The sequence below is a fragment of the Notechis scutatus genome, chromosome 9, assembly GCF_049901735.1.
Source record: "Notechis scutatus isolate UNSWTSFEM ecotype Mainland chromosome 9, rNotScu1.2, whole genome shotgun sequence".
NCBI lineage: Eukaryota > Metazoa > Chordata > Lepidosauria > Squamata > Elapidae > Notechis > Notechis scutatus.
Genome location: NC_142017.1, coordinates 22,956,332 through 22,972,767, shown reverse-complemented (window position 1 = coordinate 22,972,767; position 16,436 = coordinate 22,956,332). Strand labels below are relative to the sequence as shown.

Sequence of the window (16,436 nt, the reverse complement as noted above, 5' to 3'; positions counted from 1 at the left end):
TCCAGATGCCCCAAACTATACGGCCTCCCAAAAATACACAAAGAAGGCATACCTATCAGACCCATAGTCAGCTCCAGAGGAGCACCACTACAAAACCTAGCCAAATACCTAGCAAAGCAGCTACAGCCCCATGCTGAAACAGCAGCTTCACATGTACAAAACTCATACCACTTCTTGGAAATGATCAAAGATCTACACGTGGAGCAAGAAGATCTACTTGTAAGTTTTGACGTGGTTTCCCTATTCACTCAAGTCCCGATAAAAGAGACCCTTGAAATCATCAAAAATAAATACCAACCAGCCAAACACCTCATGGAACTAACAGAACACTGCTTAACCAACACATATTTCATATACAAAGGACAAAGATACAAACAAATAGAAGGAGCCCCCATGGGATCACCACTGTCACCTGTCATTGCTAACCTGTTCATGGAAGAATTCGAATCCAGAGCCCTGGCCAATGCCATCCTCAAACCCAAACTATGGTTAAGATACATCGATGACACATTCGTGATTTGGCCCCATGGACAAGAAAACCTAAACAATTTCCTAACACACCTAAACAGCGCACACCCCAAAATCAAGTTCACCATGGAAACAGAAACAAACAAACAACTACCATTCCTAGATGTACTAATCTACAAAAAAACAGATGGCACACTAGGACACACCATATACCAGAAGAAAACACACACCAACCGCTACCTCAACGCCCAATCCCACCACCACCCAGCACAGATAAACTCCGTGGCTAAAACACTAATTACCAGAACCAAACGCCTGGCAGACAAGACACACATTAAGGCTGAACTATGCACCCTGACTAAAGTACTGACAGCCAACGGCTTCCACAAAAGCAAAATCACCAGCTTGATCCACAAAAACACACTGAAACATAATAGAGACCCAGAAGATGAACAGACCTATGGAACAGCTGTCCTGCCCTACATAAGAGGTACTACAGACAAAATTAGTAAGGTACTACACAGACATCACATCAGGACTGCCTTCAAAACAGACAGAAAAATAGCAGCCATCCTTAGCAACCCCAAAGATAAAATTGACCTGGAAAACCAAGGCGTATACGAAGTCCCCTGTGCATCATGCCCGGCCACATACATTGGACAGACCAATAGAAGAATAAGTACCCGCCTGGATGAACACAAAAATGCAGTCAAAAAGCTGGAACACACTTCCTCACTAGTCCAACACATGGAAGCTACAGGTCATAGCATCAACTTCAATGGCACCAAAACCCTGGCCACTATGGAAAACCCTAGCCACAGAGTCATCAGAGAAGCCATAGAGATTGAAAAAAGACCAGAAAGCATGAACAGAAGAGATGATTCCACCAGGCTGTCAATCATTTGGAAGCCTGCACTCACAAACAAAAAAATCTCCACACCACAAGCCAGGCAAACACCTGGGCACAAACAGATCCCCCTGATACCTCCAGCTCAAACACACCCCAACCAGGCACCCAGATGAAACCCAGCTTCCTAACTAATGATAGCCGTCCATTTACCCGAAGCCAAGCTGCACTAAAGACCTCCATTAAAGTAACACAATGCTGCCAGCCAATCAAGATACAAAAAGAGCCAAAAAACAGACAGAAGATATCAGAAACACCCATCAAGCAGAACACAGCAAACTCCGAGACCAATAAACACAGACCAAGACTCCCAACCAATCAGGATGAAGAAAAAACCATTCTGGCACAGCAATAGGCTGCCCCAAATTTAAATCTGAAACTACTGTAAAAGTCTGACCCACAGACGGACACAATACAGAAGCCTGATGATGGCAGATGAGATTCTGCTGAAACGTTGCTACAACTTTAAAAGAACTACAATGACGTGGGAAAATACCCGAACCAAGCCGAACACCATACATGTAAGTACCCGAAAACTTAAGAAAACATATATACATACATATATACATACATATATACATACACATACACACACACACACACACACACATATACATACATACATACATACATATATATACATACATACATACATACATATATATGTGTGCAGGTCTTAGCGTGTTGGTCTTTTCCGTGTAAGATTGAGAGCATCTTGGCAACGTTTCGACGAGGTCCCACTCGCCATCTTCAGGCTGGTGCTTTCGGCTTTGTGCTTTGCTCGCACAAGTATGAAGCCGAAAGCACCAGCCTGAAGATGGCGAGTGGGACCTCGTCGAAACGTTGCCAAGATGCTCTCAATCTTACACGGGAAAAGACCCGAACACACACACACACCACACACACTGCAGCAACTGCTCTGAAAGCTTAAGTTATGGTCCGTATCTTAGTCATTTCGGTGCCAGGAGATTCACTGGGTTCCACCACAGGATTAGAGCACCATGGCATCCCTTGCCTGCTCATTCTTTGCTTCACTCTTCACATTTAGGCAGAAAAACTCTTCACTGATATGCAGAGCTGGTTTATTTTTATGTTTAATCCAGATGGAGGGAAGCATGCAGGGAGGTACCTCAAGGCTCTGCCTAGGGGCCAGTGCCCTTCATCTTCACAGGTGATCTAGACGAGGGGGTAGGAGGGGAATTCTTCAAGTTTGCAGGCAACACTAAGGGGGGAGTAGTTACTAACATTTTGGAGGATAGATTCAAGATTCAGAAGGATATTGCCAGACTTGAGCATAGGGCCTAGCTGATAAGATATAGTAGGTCAACCGATTCTACAAAGCATCTGGACAAGAAACAATGGAGAAATTTCCTGAGAGAATAATAAATTAGTTGTAACAGCTTGCCTTCAGAAGTTGTGGTTGCTCCCTCACTGGAGGTTTTGAAGAAAAATTTGTCTGAAATGTATAGATTTCCCTGCTTGAGCAGAGGGTTGGACTAGAAGACCTCCAAGAAAAAAAGGAAGACCTCCAACTACCATATGTTATTCTGTTAAAATGTAGTTCAGTGGTGAGAGAAGGCCCTGCACTTAGGCAAGAAAAAACAAATGCCTGGCTGAACAATAGCAGCTCCGAGAGAGGCCTAGCCGTCCTAATGGGCCACCAATCAAATGTGAGCTTGTAGCCATGTGCTGCAACTGCCAGACAGGACAATACAGTTCCGGGCTGCATTAACAGAAGGGATCGTATCAAGATCACAAGAAGTGATGGTATTGCTTTACACTACAGCCAGGAGGCCTCACCTGGAACACTGCATCCTATTCTCGTCACCATGATGCAAAAAAGATGCTGAGACCCTAGAAAGAGTGCAGAGAAGAGCAACGGGGTGGTAAAAGCTTGCAGGTTAAATTGCATAAGGGCTGGTTAAGGGAACTAAGTAGATCTGGTCTAACGAATAGAAGAATTAGGGTGACATGATAGCCATCTTCTGGTACATGAGGGACCACCAAGAGGTGGGGTTGACTTACTCTCCAATGCCCCTGAGGGAAGGACAAGAAACAATGGGTGGAAGCTTGTTAAGGAGAGATCCAACCTGGAACTACTTCCTGACAGTTGAATGTCTCCAATTAAACAGCTTGCCTCCCAGAGGTGTGGGGGCTCCATCGCTGGAGGTTTTCAATAAAAGGTTGGACAGCCATTTGTCTGGGGTGACATAAGGTCTGTTGCTATGGGCAGGGGGTTGGACTAGAAGACCCCCAAGGCCCCTTCCAGCCCTCTGATTCTAGGATTCAACAAGATAAACATGGCACCAGCTGCAAAGCGTATAGCATGCTGATCTTTGAAGATTCCGTTGCTTAAGGAGGAGGAGAACTGGTGTGGACAAGTTCAACTGTGATGACTTGAGGGTGGGATTTCACTTGGAAGCTGTCAAGATACTTTCTTAAAGCCTATTTCCAGGTGGTTTGGCACCATCGTTAAGGAGCTTCCATATCTAAAGTTGCACAAGAGTTCTTCTAGGCCAGGGGTCTCCAAACCTGGCAACTTTAAGACGTGTGGACTTCAACTCCTAGAATTATCCAGCCAGCTGAGAGTTAAAAGCCCACAAGTCTTAAAGTGGCCACATTTGGGGATCCCTGTTCTAGGTGGACAGTCAGCTGGTTATAAAGAAGTTTCTTCCGCTGTAAGACAATGGGGACCCTCCAAACATGGCATATTCTGGTGGTCTAAACTGTGTAAAGGTTGGCATTCCAACTTGACAGAGGGGCATTCTATAAACTGATGGATTGGCAAAACATGTGCAAGAAATCCAGTTTTAAAAGGTATGAAGTGGGCAGATTACATCAGACCGTGGACCTAACTGGGCCAGGGAAGCTCTTTCCCAGCTACACCTGAGAAAACGGGGCCTTCTGCATGGAAATCATGGGATCCCGAATAGCAAATGTTTCTCTAGGTCAACCCAGGGGTCTCCAACCTTGGCCACTTTAAGCCTGGTGGGCTTCAATTCAGCTTTGCTGGCTGGGGAATTCTGGGAGTTGAAGTCCACCAGGCTTAAAGTGGCCAAGGTTGGAGACCCCTGGGTTAAAACGCTTCCAGGGCTGGGAAGGATCCTCTCTTGTATCTCTAGAGGAGCCTGCAGAGTTCCTATCCATCAAAGCAGGAAACAGATGACAGTTATTTTTTGGAGATCTGCTTTTTGTAGGAGCAGAATGAGTCAAACATGATTTAGGTTACCATCATGCTGGTTTCTGGTGCAAGGTCATCCTGGACTCTTGGTGTTTCCAGAGCCACTTGCTTAAAATCTGTGAAAGAAAGAAAGAAAGTAAAATTAGATTCCAAGAGCTGAAGGAGTTTGAAAAACCAAACTGGACTGAGGCTTATTTCAGAAGTCCCATAGTATTGTGGGAAAGGAGTTTATAGTTTTTACAGAAATTGTAGAAGGACACACTAATCTTTGAAATGGATAACTCGTGTACTTATCTAATCTCAAAAATGTTGCTCAAGCCTAAAGCTGCACCTACTAATGAAGGGATGAGAGGCCCCTGGTATGTTCAAAACTGGTTTTAGCTAGATTTTGCTGGCATGGTAGTTGATTTATAGACAACCCCCAGAAACTAATAGCTGTGAAAGATAAGTTGTAAATAAGGGGCAGGGAATAATGTATTCATTTTAGGCGCCTCTGACACATTGTGACAGCCTGAGTGGTCAGCCAGTGAGGAAAAGGTGGGAGGTAAACCTGCGAAGGTGTTAGGGAATATAAAGAAAGTATACTGATAGCTTAAGGGTTAGGGTTAGGGACGAGTTATTCAAAGGACTGCCTCTTCCTGGTTACATCCAGAAGGTTCCCTCTTGCCTGGCCCTCTGAACCCTCTTCTCTGAAGTAAGCTCAGTTCCATCCCTCCTTATTCACCAAAGCCCCCCAATGCCTGCCTTCGTCATCAGGCCGGGGGCGGGGAGGGCTTAGGGCAGGGGTCTCCAACCTTGGCAAGTTTAAGCTTGGAGGACTTCAACTCCCAGAATTCCCCAGCCAGCAAAGCTGGCTGGGGAATTCTGGGAGTTGAAGTCCTCCAGGCTTAAACTTGCCAAGGTTGGAGACCCCTGGCTTAGGGGAACACTAAGATCTCTTCAATCAGTGGATCTGTGTTTTTTTTTTTATAAGAATGTGTTTGACATGTTTATGGTTTTATTTTTTTTTCCTAGACATTGCACAGAGTCTATCAAGATAACAGATAATCAGAGTTGGAAGGGACCCTGTAGGTCATCTAGTCCAACACCCACAAGAGTCACTTCTAAATATATAAATTTGATAATAAACAAACAGGACTTCCCACCCTTTGCAAATAATTCTTGCTTCCATCAATTCTTATCTATTTTCATTTATTGGTAATCTCATCAATGTCATGCAATCACCACATCTTTGGTTTTCCTATTGATCCATTCAATCTCCATTCAATCTTCCAAGGAAGCGAGAATTATTTGCAAAGGCGGAAAGACATGAAGTATAGTGAATTGTGGGACATCTCCTTTATCTCTTCTCTTATGTCTTTCATTTCTTTGGGTGGTTATTTTTATTCCTTCTTTGGAATTTCATGTGCCGCATCATCTTCATGTATTGGCATAACTGCTCTTTTGTAGGAGAAGAAGAACCTGGGGAGGGGGGGGAGTCAAGAGAGGAATCAGTCTGAAGCTGTTAAGTTCCCACAAACAATCCAAGTCCACCCCACCCCACCCCAAATTCCATCAACTAGATTCTTGTGCATAGAGGTGAGCAATAAATCTTCTTAAATGGACCTTAATGTGTAGTCTTGATGCTTTAGCCTGAAAACTTTAATACAGTCTTTTTAAAAAAAATCTCTATGGTTTTTACTATTGGAATGAGGTTGCTTATATACCTCATTGGTTGTGTACTTGGGTGTTTTTCTCTCATTCATTGTTGGAGCTGGAATACAAATGTGCAGCAACAGCAGAGAAATTGCACTGGTAAGGTTTCCCACAAATAATTGAGGCAACCATTAGGCCATAAATTGAAGTGACAAATACAAGTAACCCCATCAAACTGTCCTGGACTTTGTGAATGATGTTCCTTTCATAGGTTAAGTCTGTACTTGTAAACTTAGTTAGATTTATATCCCATCTTTCCTGTAGGAATCTATACAACAATGATCCAGTAAAGAAGGCTGATCTGAAAAAGAAAAACCCAGCCACAGCTCGTCCTGTGAGCTTGCATGGCGGTGTGTGTGTGTGTGTGTGTGTAAGGACAGGAGCCTCTCCAGGCCATTCATGAGCCCATCGAAGAAGATGTGCTTCTTCGGTGATCAACAGGAGGCCTCTGCTTTGTTAGGGTTAGGGAGACCAAGGACAGTTGGGTATTGTTCATTGGGGGGGGGGGGGTTTGCATGTATTTTACAATCTACTGTAAGCTACTCAGTAATCATTCAGTCACACAAACAACAATTTTCAGCTAACAAAATCAAAACAGCCACCAAGAGAAAACTCTCTAGTGTGGGAATGTTTGGGAGTATACAGGAAACTCTCTTCTTTTTAAGAATGAATTGTCATTTCTATCAACTTTTTCTATTCCCCAACAACCAAACATGGGAACATCTGGGAGCTGCATGGAGAAGATAGGGAAACACTCACCTGGGATGTGGACCTCCTTGGCCATTTCAAGGCCTGTGGAACTGGGCCTGCCTGGATCATCTTCCAGGATGGGTCCCCTCTCGTCCAGATGGCCACGGCCAGAAGCCAGAAAGGCCAGGGTCCCCTGTAGGACTCCCAAGGACAGCAGCAGTTGCCTCAACATGATCCCTGCAAGGCCAAGGAGATGGAGATGGGTTCAGGGGTTGTGGGAGGCCCACCCAGAGCCACCAAGCAGAAGGCTGAGTTGTCACCTCATGGTCTCCATCCATCACGGCACAAACCCACATTCCAGACCCTTCCTAACATCGCCCTTCCACCCATCTCCCTATTCCTTACTCTGCCACAGCAGGTGATTTTCAACTATTCAAAATATTCTATATTATTTTCACTTTAAAAAACACATTTCTCCAACTTGCATCGTGGAAGAGTCCAAACTAAGCCTGGTTAAGTGGCATGTTGTACCTATTCAGACTTGCCAAGAGACCAGGCAAGACTTCGCCTGAGATTCCTGCTCTAGGAGGGGGATGGCTAGGAAATCTTCAAAGGGCCTTCCAGTTCTATAATTCTGGGATTCTATGATCGGTATACTTTTTCTGTCATTTCTCAGAGACACTCGGGACCCTGAGTGCGAGATACAGGCATAAGGTTATTCGATTCCAAAGACAACATATTTACTTCACTGTGCTGATCAGATGCGTGAGGCAAACATCTCCATTGCAAGGCATACATCACCCCCCGCCCCAATTAAATGCAGAAAATCGAGGGGGGGCATGCTTGTTTTCCTTCATAAGGGCCCCCTGTGTGCGTCATAGATGGGGCTAGTGCAGGCTAACTGAGAGCAGGTGTGCCTCCCAAAGGATGGAAACAGCAGTGCACAAAAGTATATCTACATCTGTATCTCATAAAAGATAATAAAAACTAATTAAATAAGATGTTTCCATTAAAACGGTATCTTCATTGACATTCTGGCCCAGAGTTATTTTAGCTAACAAATAACAATACCTTACATGTGAAGCTAGACTGCCTGGGGATTGGCTGTAACTCTCCAGGGTTCTCCACTAAAGGGGGCAGTGGGGGGGGGGCGCAGAGGCGACAGGGGAGAAATGTCCTTTCAGGCTTGCAAGACTGATGTCCCCTTTGCAAGGTTGTCCTGACAAGAAGCACAGATTCTATTCTGGTAAAGTTCCATGAACAGAATCTTGCAAGTCTGAAAGTACATCTCTTCCCCTCCATCGTCATAGTCCAAGAAACTAGGAAGGGCCACACCCACTTTCCAGGCTAAGCTGCCTCTGCTCTGCTCTGGTTGCCGCTCTTCCCTGCCTCCCAAGTTCACTCCCACGTGCATCAGGCCCACGGGTGGAACCCAAGCAGGCCTTGGCTAGCAGATCACAATGCACAGGCTGTCTCGGGAGGGAGACCATTTTTAGGTGCTGCATCTTAAGCCATTTAGGGTTTAACAGATTGATGGGAGCCATTTCAACTGAATCGATGGGGCAGATAGTCGTGGCGATGCCTTAAAGCTGAAAGGATTGGTATGATGTATTCTACTTCATGCTTCCCGTTTGGCTGTTGAGGGATTGCATAACAGGAGCACCACGGGGTTCAACTGAGAGAAATGGGACCCCTGTAATCCAGTGCCCCCATATGGCAAGCCATTGGACCATTTTGCCATTGTTCCATAGCCGGTGGAGTGAAAGGGGAAGAATCTGCATTTTGATGCATCGAACTGGCTCTGAATGACAGAAGCAAAGATTAGATTATTTAGTTCCTCTTTGCCCAGCGCAGGCATCAATGACTGCAGCCTCAGGCCTTGGGGTGTGTGTCTCTGTGTGTGTGTGTGTGTGTGTGTGAGAGAGAGAGAGAGAGAGAGAGAGAGAGGGAGGGAGGGAGAGAGAGAGATTTGAATACTTTATTTGTCCAAGTGTCATTAGACACACAAGGAGTTTGTCTCTGATACAGAAGCACTCAGTGTACTTGCAAAGCATCAGAGAAAATGATGATGATGATGATGATGATGATGATGATGATGGACTTTCAAATCCAGACATCTGGCCCACCACACAACTGACATCACTATTGTGGGAAAGAAAAGTCTGGTTCATTGATATTACAATACCAGGTGATACACGAATTGAAGAGAAACAACTAGAAAACATAGTGAAATACCACGATCTGAAAATTGAAGTTGAGTGATTGTGGAGGAAGAAACCAGTGGTGGCACCGATAGCAATAGGAGCCCTCGGGGCAAAACCCAAAGGGAGGCCCAGATACCTGGGAATGCTGAATTTATCCGTCCTGGCAAACCCCCGCTTTACTCGGAACTGCCTATCTGGACTCAGGCGTTACCTTAACAGCTCTTGGGTCCTTGGTTAGGACTTGGATTGTTGTTTACCAGTCCCAGACTGTCAATCGAATTGAAGATTAAATCAATGATGATGATGATGATGATACCACCATTGAAAAGGGGAAGTAAAGAAGATAATAAAAAGAATAAATAATAATATTACAGCCACACTGCTCATCAGACAGACAATTAGGTGTTTGGCCAGCTAGTCCGAAATGACATAGATATTTTCTCTTTTTAGAAGTCCAGCACATTTGGTTTCCTCTGGTCCTCTGGCACCATTCCTGCCTCCAAGGTTTCTTAAGGATCCTAGAAAGAGCTTCTCAGGCGGAATAGATCTGGTCCTAGCTCCTTCATGGGAGCCATTTACTTCCTAACCGTTTCTCTTTATTTGCAGTGTGTCTCTCCTTCTGCTCAGGAAGGGAGTTTCTTCTGGGTGTTAATTCTGCTTGAGTCCATTTGGACCTTTCCCCACACAGGGGAAGACCAAGCAAAGCAATCAAGGGGATTTGAAGGACAGGAGGAAGAGACCCCCAGAGTTGTGGGGGCTTCATCACTGGACATTATCAAAACTAGACCGGGATGATATAAGGTCTGCTGTCTTGAGCCTCCAAAGTCCCTTCCAGCCCCATGATTTTATATTCTATATTCTATGAAAATATGGTTTAGACAAATAAGTAATTTAATTTGATTAAATAAAGGACCGAGGATCAAATTTGGTATTCTAGGAAGTGCAAAAAAGTGAGGTGGATTGCTGTACCAAACTTGAAGTTATATTGTCAAGCTGGTTGTCTGATCTAATTATATATTAGGCTATTTATTTATTCAATTAATTTCTATTCTGATTTTATTACTTGATAGGTAACTCAGGGCAGCAAACACTTTGATATCACCCTATGGCTGGATCGGTTGCTCCCTCTCTTTCAGGGGCAGGAACACTCCCCCCCCCCCCGCAGGAGATCAGACATATGCACAGCCCCCTCCCCATTCTGGGGCAGGGTCTCCAGTGGGGGCTTGCAAACCAGGTCTACTCAGCTCCAGGATGCCTTTGCCAGATCCAATAGAAGGGGAGGCAATGGAACCTGGCTTGTTTGCTCCCAATTTCAAGCAGATTGGTGGTGATGGGGGAGGCCTATGTTATGCTAGTTAATAACATCCCTGCCTGTCCAAGGGCTGCTCTTCCTGCTGCCCCTGAGGATGTCTTGTTCCTTTGAGGTGCCCCAGTACTCTCTCTCCCCCCCTCCCTCCCCTCAATTAACACAGCGTCCTGTTCTCACCAACTTTGCCCTATAGCTTTTTCCATCTACAACTAGAGATTAATTACCTTCTTTCCAAAATTGGATTTTGTTCCTGGCTAAGATTTAATTCAGCCATTCTTTGTCAGGCTAGAACTGGGGAAGTCTCTCCTCTGCAGGATTCAGCTGCTCAATTGTCCCTGGGGGAGGCAGCCTCCTTCTCTGCCCGATTGGGGTTTCCACACCAAAGCTGTGGCAGCCTCGCCCCTGTCAGGCCAACTGTAGAGGGCACCTGTGCCAGGAGAGGGAGGCATCCTGCCAGAGGCTGTTGTCTCTCCTGTGGCATCTCTGGGCTTGGGAGGGCTGGCTCTTCTGCTGCGAGCAGAGGGGCTGTGCTAAGTTCCTGCCCCCCCCCCATCTTCCCACCTTTAAGGATTAAACATTTAAGTTTTCCAAGCACAGCCCCTCTGTTAGCAGCGGAAGAACCAGCCCTCTCTCGACCCCCGAGATGCCACAGGAGAGAAAACAGCCTCTGCAGGGTGCTTCTCCGGCCCCAGCGTCTTCATCTGGGGGAGGGCGTGCTCATACTTCCTTGTATTTGTTTCAAATCAGGCTGACTTCCTACTCACCGGAGGCTCTGCAGAAGGTGGCAAGGTCAACTTCCATCTTGGGGGTGCTGGTATGAACTTCAGGATGCCCAAGTGAAGAGTTTGGTCAACTTAGAGAAGTTAGTCCCCATTCCTGCTGCCCTGACTCAGGAATGATTTCTTAATTGTCTAGTGACAAGAGCATTAGCACTGTAGATTTTCCCCTTTTCTTTCTCTTTTCCTCCTCCTCTTTTTCCTTTTCCTCCCTTCCCTTCCCTCTCCTCCTTCCTCCTTCTTCCCTGCTATTCATATAAGCACTTTTCTAAGCATTTCGGTCAGCGACACACTCAGCAGCCAGGACCCCTTTTCAGGATGACCCAGAAGGGATGCAAGAGAACCAGAGCTGGGACTGACAATGAGGTAGCAAATGTTGTACCAGTATGATGCGGGGGAGCTAACTCAGATCTATGGGCTCTTCCCAATCTGGCGAGTGCTTTCTGGCCCACAGCATTTCAGGTCCCCCTTGCAGCTGCCTAAGCATCACTTGAGTTGCTCTTGTCCTACCCCTCCTTGCAAAAGATTCAAAGAGCCCTCCAGGTAATTCTCATTCCCCTCACCCCCATTCTAAGGGAGGTGATGATGAAGTTGGGGAGCAACTTCACCTCCCCGTCATCATCATCCTTCTGTCCATCCCTGCCTCCTTCTGGAGCCCCTTTCTCCCAAAGGGAAAGAAGAGAACTGACCCACCACCAGAAAGTTTAGTCTGTTCCAGACTGTGGCTCCCATTCAGGATGCAGCCATCCCAGACTCCTTACCATGAGGGTACTGTACCTGGATGTCACTGTACCTGGATGTGGTTGCTAGCCTCCCTTGCCAAAAGGTCGTAGCTCTGCAGAGAAGCTGCTTGACCCCTTTTATATCCATCGCTTGGAATCAGTTGACTGGAGCACATGGTGGTTCTCTAATGGGTGGGAGGGATTCTGAACAAACAATATTGATGCTCCTCCCGTGGTCTCCTAATAGGTACCTGGAGGAATATCACACGTCTCCTTATCATTGAGGGTCCTACCAAATTCTCAGCCGTTTAGGAAAAAGGAGTTCCTTCAGCACAGAGGCCATTTGAAAAGCACTTTATGTACAGCATGGGGAGAAAGCATGGGACGCCATTAAATGAAAAGAAAATAGCATAAAATTAAACCATCAGATAGGCTTATTTTCAAACTGTTTGAAAACCAGGATAGTTTATTCGATTTCTGCAAACAGTGATAATGTGAAGGATGCCTTGCGTTAAATCTCAAATTTCCATCTGGTTGTTTAATGGTAGGTAATCGTTTAATGGTAATTGAGGAAGACTCCAATCCTTTGCCAGATTGTCCCTCAAATTAACTGAAGGTTGATCCTGATCTCTCTGGCTTTTAGACTCCCCCTTACCTCTCCCCAGGCAAGAAGACAGCTGTCGACCAAGACAGGGATAAGTTATCTGTCCTTTCCCAGAACACCAGGAAAAGCAAGACAGGACGGCTCCAAGTCTTTTTGACTGTGCCTCTCCAGGCCCGGCCCCTCCACAGGAAAAAGGCTGCCCAAACGGCCAAAGGCGAGCAAAGCATAGAAGCTGAGCACCAGGACGACTTTGGTAAGCAGCAAGGAGACCCATCCATCCTTTTGACGGGGCAAATGGAGCTAAGAGAAGACAGAATTATGGTCCCAATTGCCCACCATCCTTTTGGCCTCGTTTGGTGGAAGAAGTGTGGGATGATCAGTCCTTTAAGTTAGTCACACTCCCTTTCCGACTGAAGCTAAAAACAATTTAGTACCTTTTAAAAAATGAATATGAATATAAACTTTGTCACAATTTCCACTGGAAAATATTGTCAGGTGTTTATTTCTTAAGAGTTGTATGCTACTTAATATTCAGCATCTCCCAGCAGCAACTATAAAGTAAAGCCATTCAAGGCAATATTATTTAATTATTATTTAAAATGTCCGTGGTAAATAAGAATATAAAATAGAAAGACCCACAAAAACAAAATGGCAGCATCCATTAACCAACAGAATCTTCCAGAAAAGTTTTAGGACATTTAGGCATCTACCATTGGCCGTGCCCTCTTCGCCCCCAGCCACCCGCCTCAGCTAATTCACAGCCAGCTTCCCTCCTCCATTGGCCCTTCATCCCTGCCCATTTGCCCAGACACTGTTGGACTGGGGGCAGTCAAGGGTCAATGTCTAGATGCCCCATTCCATCCAGAAAAGCCCCATTTTTGTCTGAAGGTTACCCCACAGAAGACGGGAGCCAGCTCTGGCTGGGAAGCAGAGGCTGGCAAACCAGGCTATAGTAGGGAAGGTTGAGGGGCAACGGGCTCAGCCACGCACAACCGGGACGGGAACCGGGAAAGGGAGCAGGATTTGCTTGCTCTCGGGGGCGGGGGGGGGGAGGCCTGTTTTCCTGGAACCAAGTGCATTTCTCCCAGGGAGTGTGTCCCCACTGGATCGAGAGCATCGTTGCCACTTTGGATTGAGCTGCCCCATATACGTGGCTCACTTTACTATACATGGCTGCACCAAGTAGGGAGAACTCCCACTCTAATGGGTTCAAAGACAAAAGAATAAAAGCAACAATCAGGACATCACCACATGAAAAAAGGGGGAGGTGGTTGAAGACCACTTTGTGCCCACCTTGGACGTCATCCTCCCTGTTGATGCCTCTGAACTGACCAGTCCATCTTCACCAACCATTGAAACCTGGGAAACCAAATAGATAGCCTGGAACCAGTCAGGTATGCTTGTAGGGAAATGTGCGTTTACCCCCCTCCCACCCACCCAGGTTCTGGACTATGGGATTCAGATGGCAGAAGTCAATGAAATGGTCTTTCTGGGTGGTATAGACAGCAATGTGTATTGTTGCTGATGTAAACAGGAGCCCTGAGCAGGCAGAAAAGGAGAGCAAACGCAAGTTTTTCAGCCATGGCGAAGAGAGCTGTGTGATTGGGGATTGTGTCCTTCAGCTAAGCGAGGGAGAGGCTCACCTCCGACCGATGGGCTGAGTGCCAGTGATTGCCCACCGGGTGCCTGGCTACCCTTTGCTAACCAAACAGAGATTGTAGCAGGCATATTGGGCAGTCAAGATTCCTAAAGGCCAACTGAGGGAGAAAACATGGAGCACCTATCAGTAGAATTTGGAGAAATGTTGTTTTTAAATCAAGAGATTTATTTAGATAACCAAGCAAACCTATGCTTAAAAAATGAGAGAAAATCCAAATCTTTTCTCTGGGGATACCTAGAGAAATGGAAGAGAACAGGTAAGAATCAGCAGTCATATCCTGCAATATTTGTGGTATACAGATAGTCCTCAACTTACAACAGTTCATTTAGTGACCAAAGTTACAATGACACTGAAAAATGTGACTTGTGACTTGTTTTTCACAGTTACCACCTTTACAGCATCCCCACGATCATGTGATTGGCAACTGGTTCCCATTTACAATCCTTGCTGTGTCCCAAGGTCATAGGATCATATTTTGCAAACTTCTGACAAGCAAAGTCAACGGGGAAGCCAGATTCACTTAACAACTGTGGCAAGAAAGGTAAAATGGGGCAAAACTCACTTAACAAATGCTTCACTTAACAACAGAAATTTTGGGCTCATAAGTTGAGAGACTACCTGTCTTACTGTTCCTATTTGTAGCAAAGGCATCAAGAAGCCATTGCAGGGTGATGACAGCTCAGCTGGTGAGGAAGGAGGAGGATTTAGCATTTTGGAGACCTTCTCCTTGAGGAAGGCAATTCAAGGAAGGGGGAAGCCCAGGGGGGTGAGGAGAAACCCACGGAAGTTACTCTGCACCAGGATTCAGGAATGACTGCCCATCCTTTGCAAAGGGATTGCTGTCCATCTTGGTGGGTTTTTTGGGGGGGGGGCTGAACTCAGATGCCCCCTTCTTGACATGGTGGTTTCTCTCACCCTGACCTGCATCTCAGCGTATCAGGGAGGCCGCCGGCCAAGAGGATGTTGTGACAGGGGCCTCTCTTTGGCCACTATGCCAGGCAGTCTTCTCTGCTGGGCCCTGCCCCGCCTGTCAGAGGGAGCCCTTGGCTCACAGGGGACCCCCCTCTCCTGGGAACTCTGCCCCTGTGCCTTGAAAACAGAGGTTCCCGGTGCCTGATCTGGGTTTAAGGGCTCTGGGGATTCAGGGGCCCAGGAGAGGAGGAGCCCTCACTTGGCCCAGGGAAGGCAGCCCAGGGGGATCAACTGCCAGCTCAGGGAAGCTGTGGCCCCTTGCGGGTGTCTGGCTGCCCCCAGCGCCGCTGCCCAGCTGGGCGGTCAATAGGACCGGCCTAAAGAGCAACCAGGCTTGGCGAAGGTTTCGCTTAACGGCAGACAACGAAGTTCACAAACGGACAGAATTGGGAGGGGGGGCGGCTTCGCTTCGGGTCCAGGCGGGTCCAACTGCTCGCAGCCAGCCCGGCTCCGAAAGGGCCCCGGGGCGTTGAGCCCCACTTGCGCGGAGGCAGCTTCCTCTGAGCCGGCCCGATTCACACGCTTCCACGTCGCCGGGCGCGCTCCTTCCTCTCCGGAGCCCGGGAAAGGACGGCCTGGGCGGCGGGCCAAGGAGCTTCCCGGGCGGCCGAGAGGGCCAGGGGTTGGACGGGCTTAGACCGGCTCCAACTTTTGGCCGACCGACGGGCCGGGGAGGCCTGCAGCCGACCGGGCTCCGAGCGGCTCTTCGCTTAGCGGCATCCCGCAAGAAGCGCCCGGCGTGGAGCCGCGGTTGCTGGGAGCAGCCGGGCCGGAGGGGCGATTCTGAGAAGCGCCTCTCGCCGCCCCCGCCCAATCAAGGCGCTAATGGGCGCTGCGGGGCCTTTCTGGGAAAACGCGGCGGGCGGAGGGGACGCGGCCTGCTGGCTGGGGGCAGACGGGGGCGGGGGGGGGGACAGGGAAAGGCCCCGAAGGGCCTCCCGCGCCAGAGAGCGGAAGATGGCGCCCCCCACCTCCGCTGATTGGCTCCTGGGCCCGGCGGAGAAAGCAAGCGAGGCGAGCGGGGAAGGCCGGGCGCCCCTCCGCTCCCTGGGACGCCGCACTGCGGGAAGGGGGCGGAGCGGGCTTGAGTTCGAAAGAGCCCGGCCGGGCTCCCTCGACTCGGGGGCCTTAAGAAAGGCCGCCTGGCTGGAGAATTCTGGGAGTTGCAGTCCACCGATCTTAAGGCTCCTCAGGCCGAGAAAGGCCGCCCAAGTGAAGGCGGCCTTGGTGGGTTTGCTTTGCGTGGTT

The 16,436-nt window shown here is 47.7% G+C and overlaps 1 protein-coding gene across 2 annotated transcripts in view; it reads right to left on the bottom strand.

Moving 5' to 3' along the window:
• Positions 1 to 10,767, bottom strand: part of AGRP (agouti related neuropeptide) — a 13,193-nt gene extending 2,426 nt beyond the window's left edge. The window contains exons 1-3 of one of the 2 annotated variants that reach the window (XM_087971872.1): positions 10,679 to 10,767; positions 7,011 to 7,178; positions 4,605 to 4,672 (exon numbers count right to left, since the gene is read on the bottom strand). In XM_087971872.1, the coding sequence (XP_087827998.1) occupies positions 4,605 to 4,672; positions 7,011 to 7,173 (231 nt within the window). In that variant the 5' untranslated portion in view covers positions 7,174 to 7,178; positions 10,679 to 10,767. Of the gene's footprint in view, positions 1 to 4,604; positions 4,673 to 7,010; positions 7,296 to 10,678 lie in introns of those variants that run through there. The other variant, XM_087971871.1, reaches the window with a different exon arrangement.
• Positions 10,768 to 16,436: the final 5,669 nt, after the last annotated feature.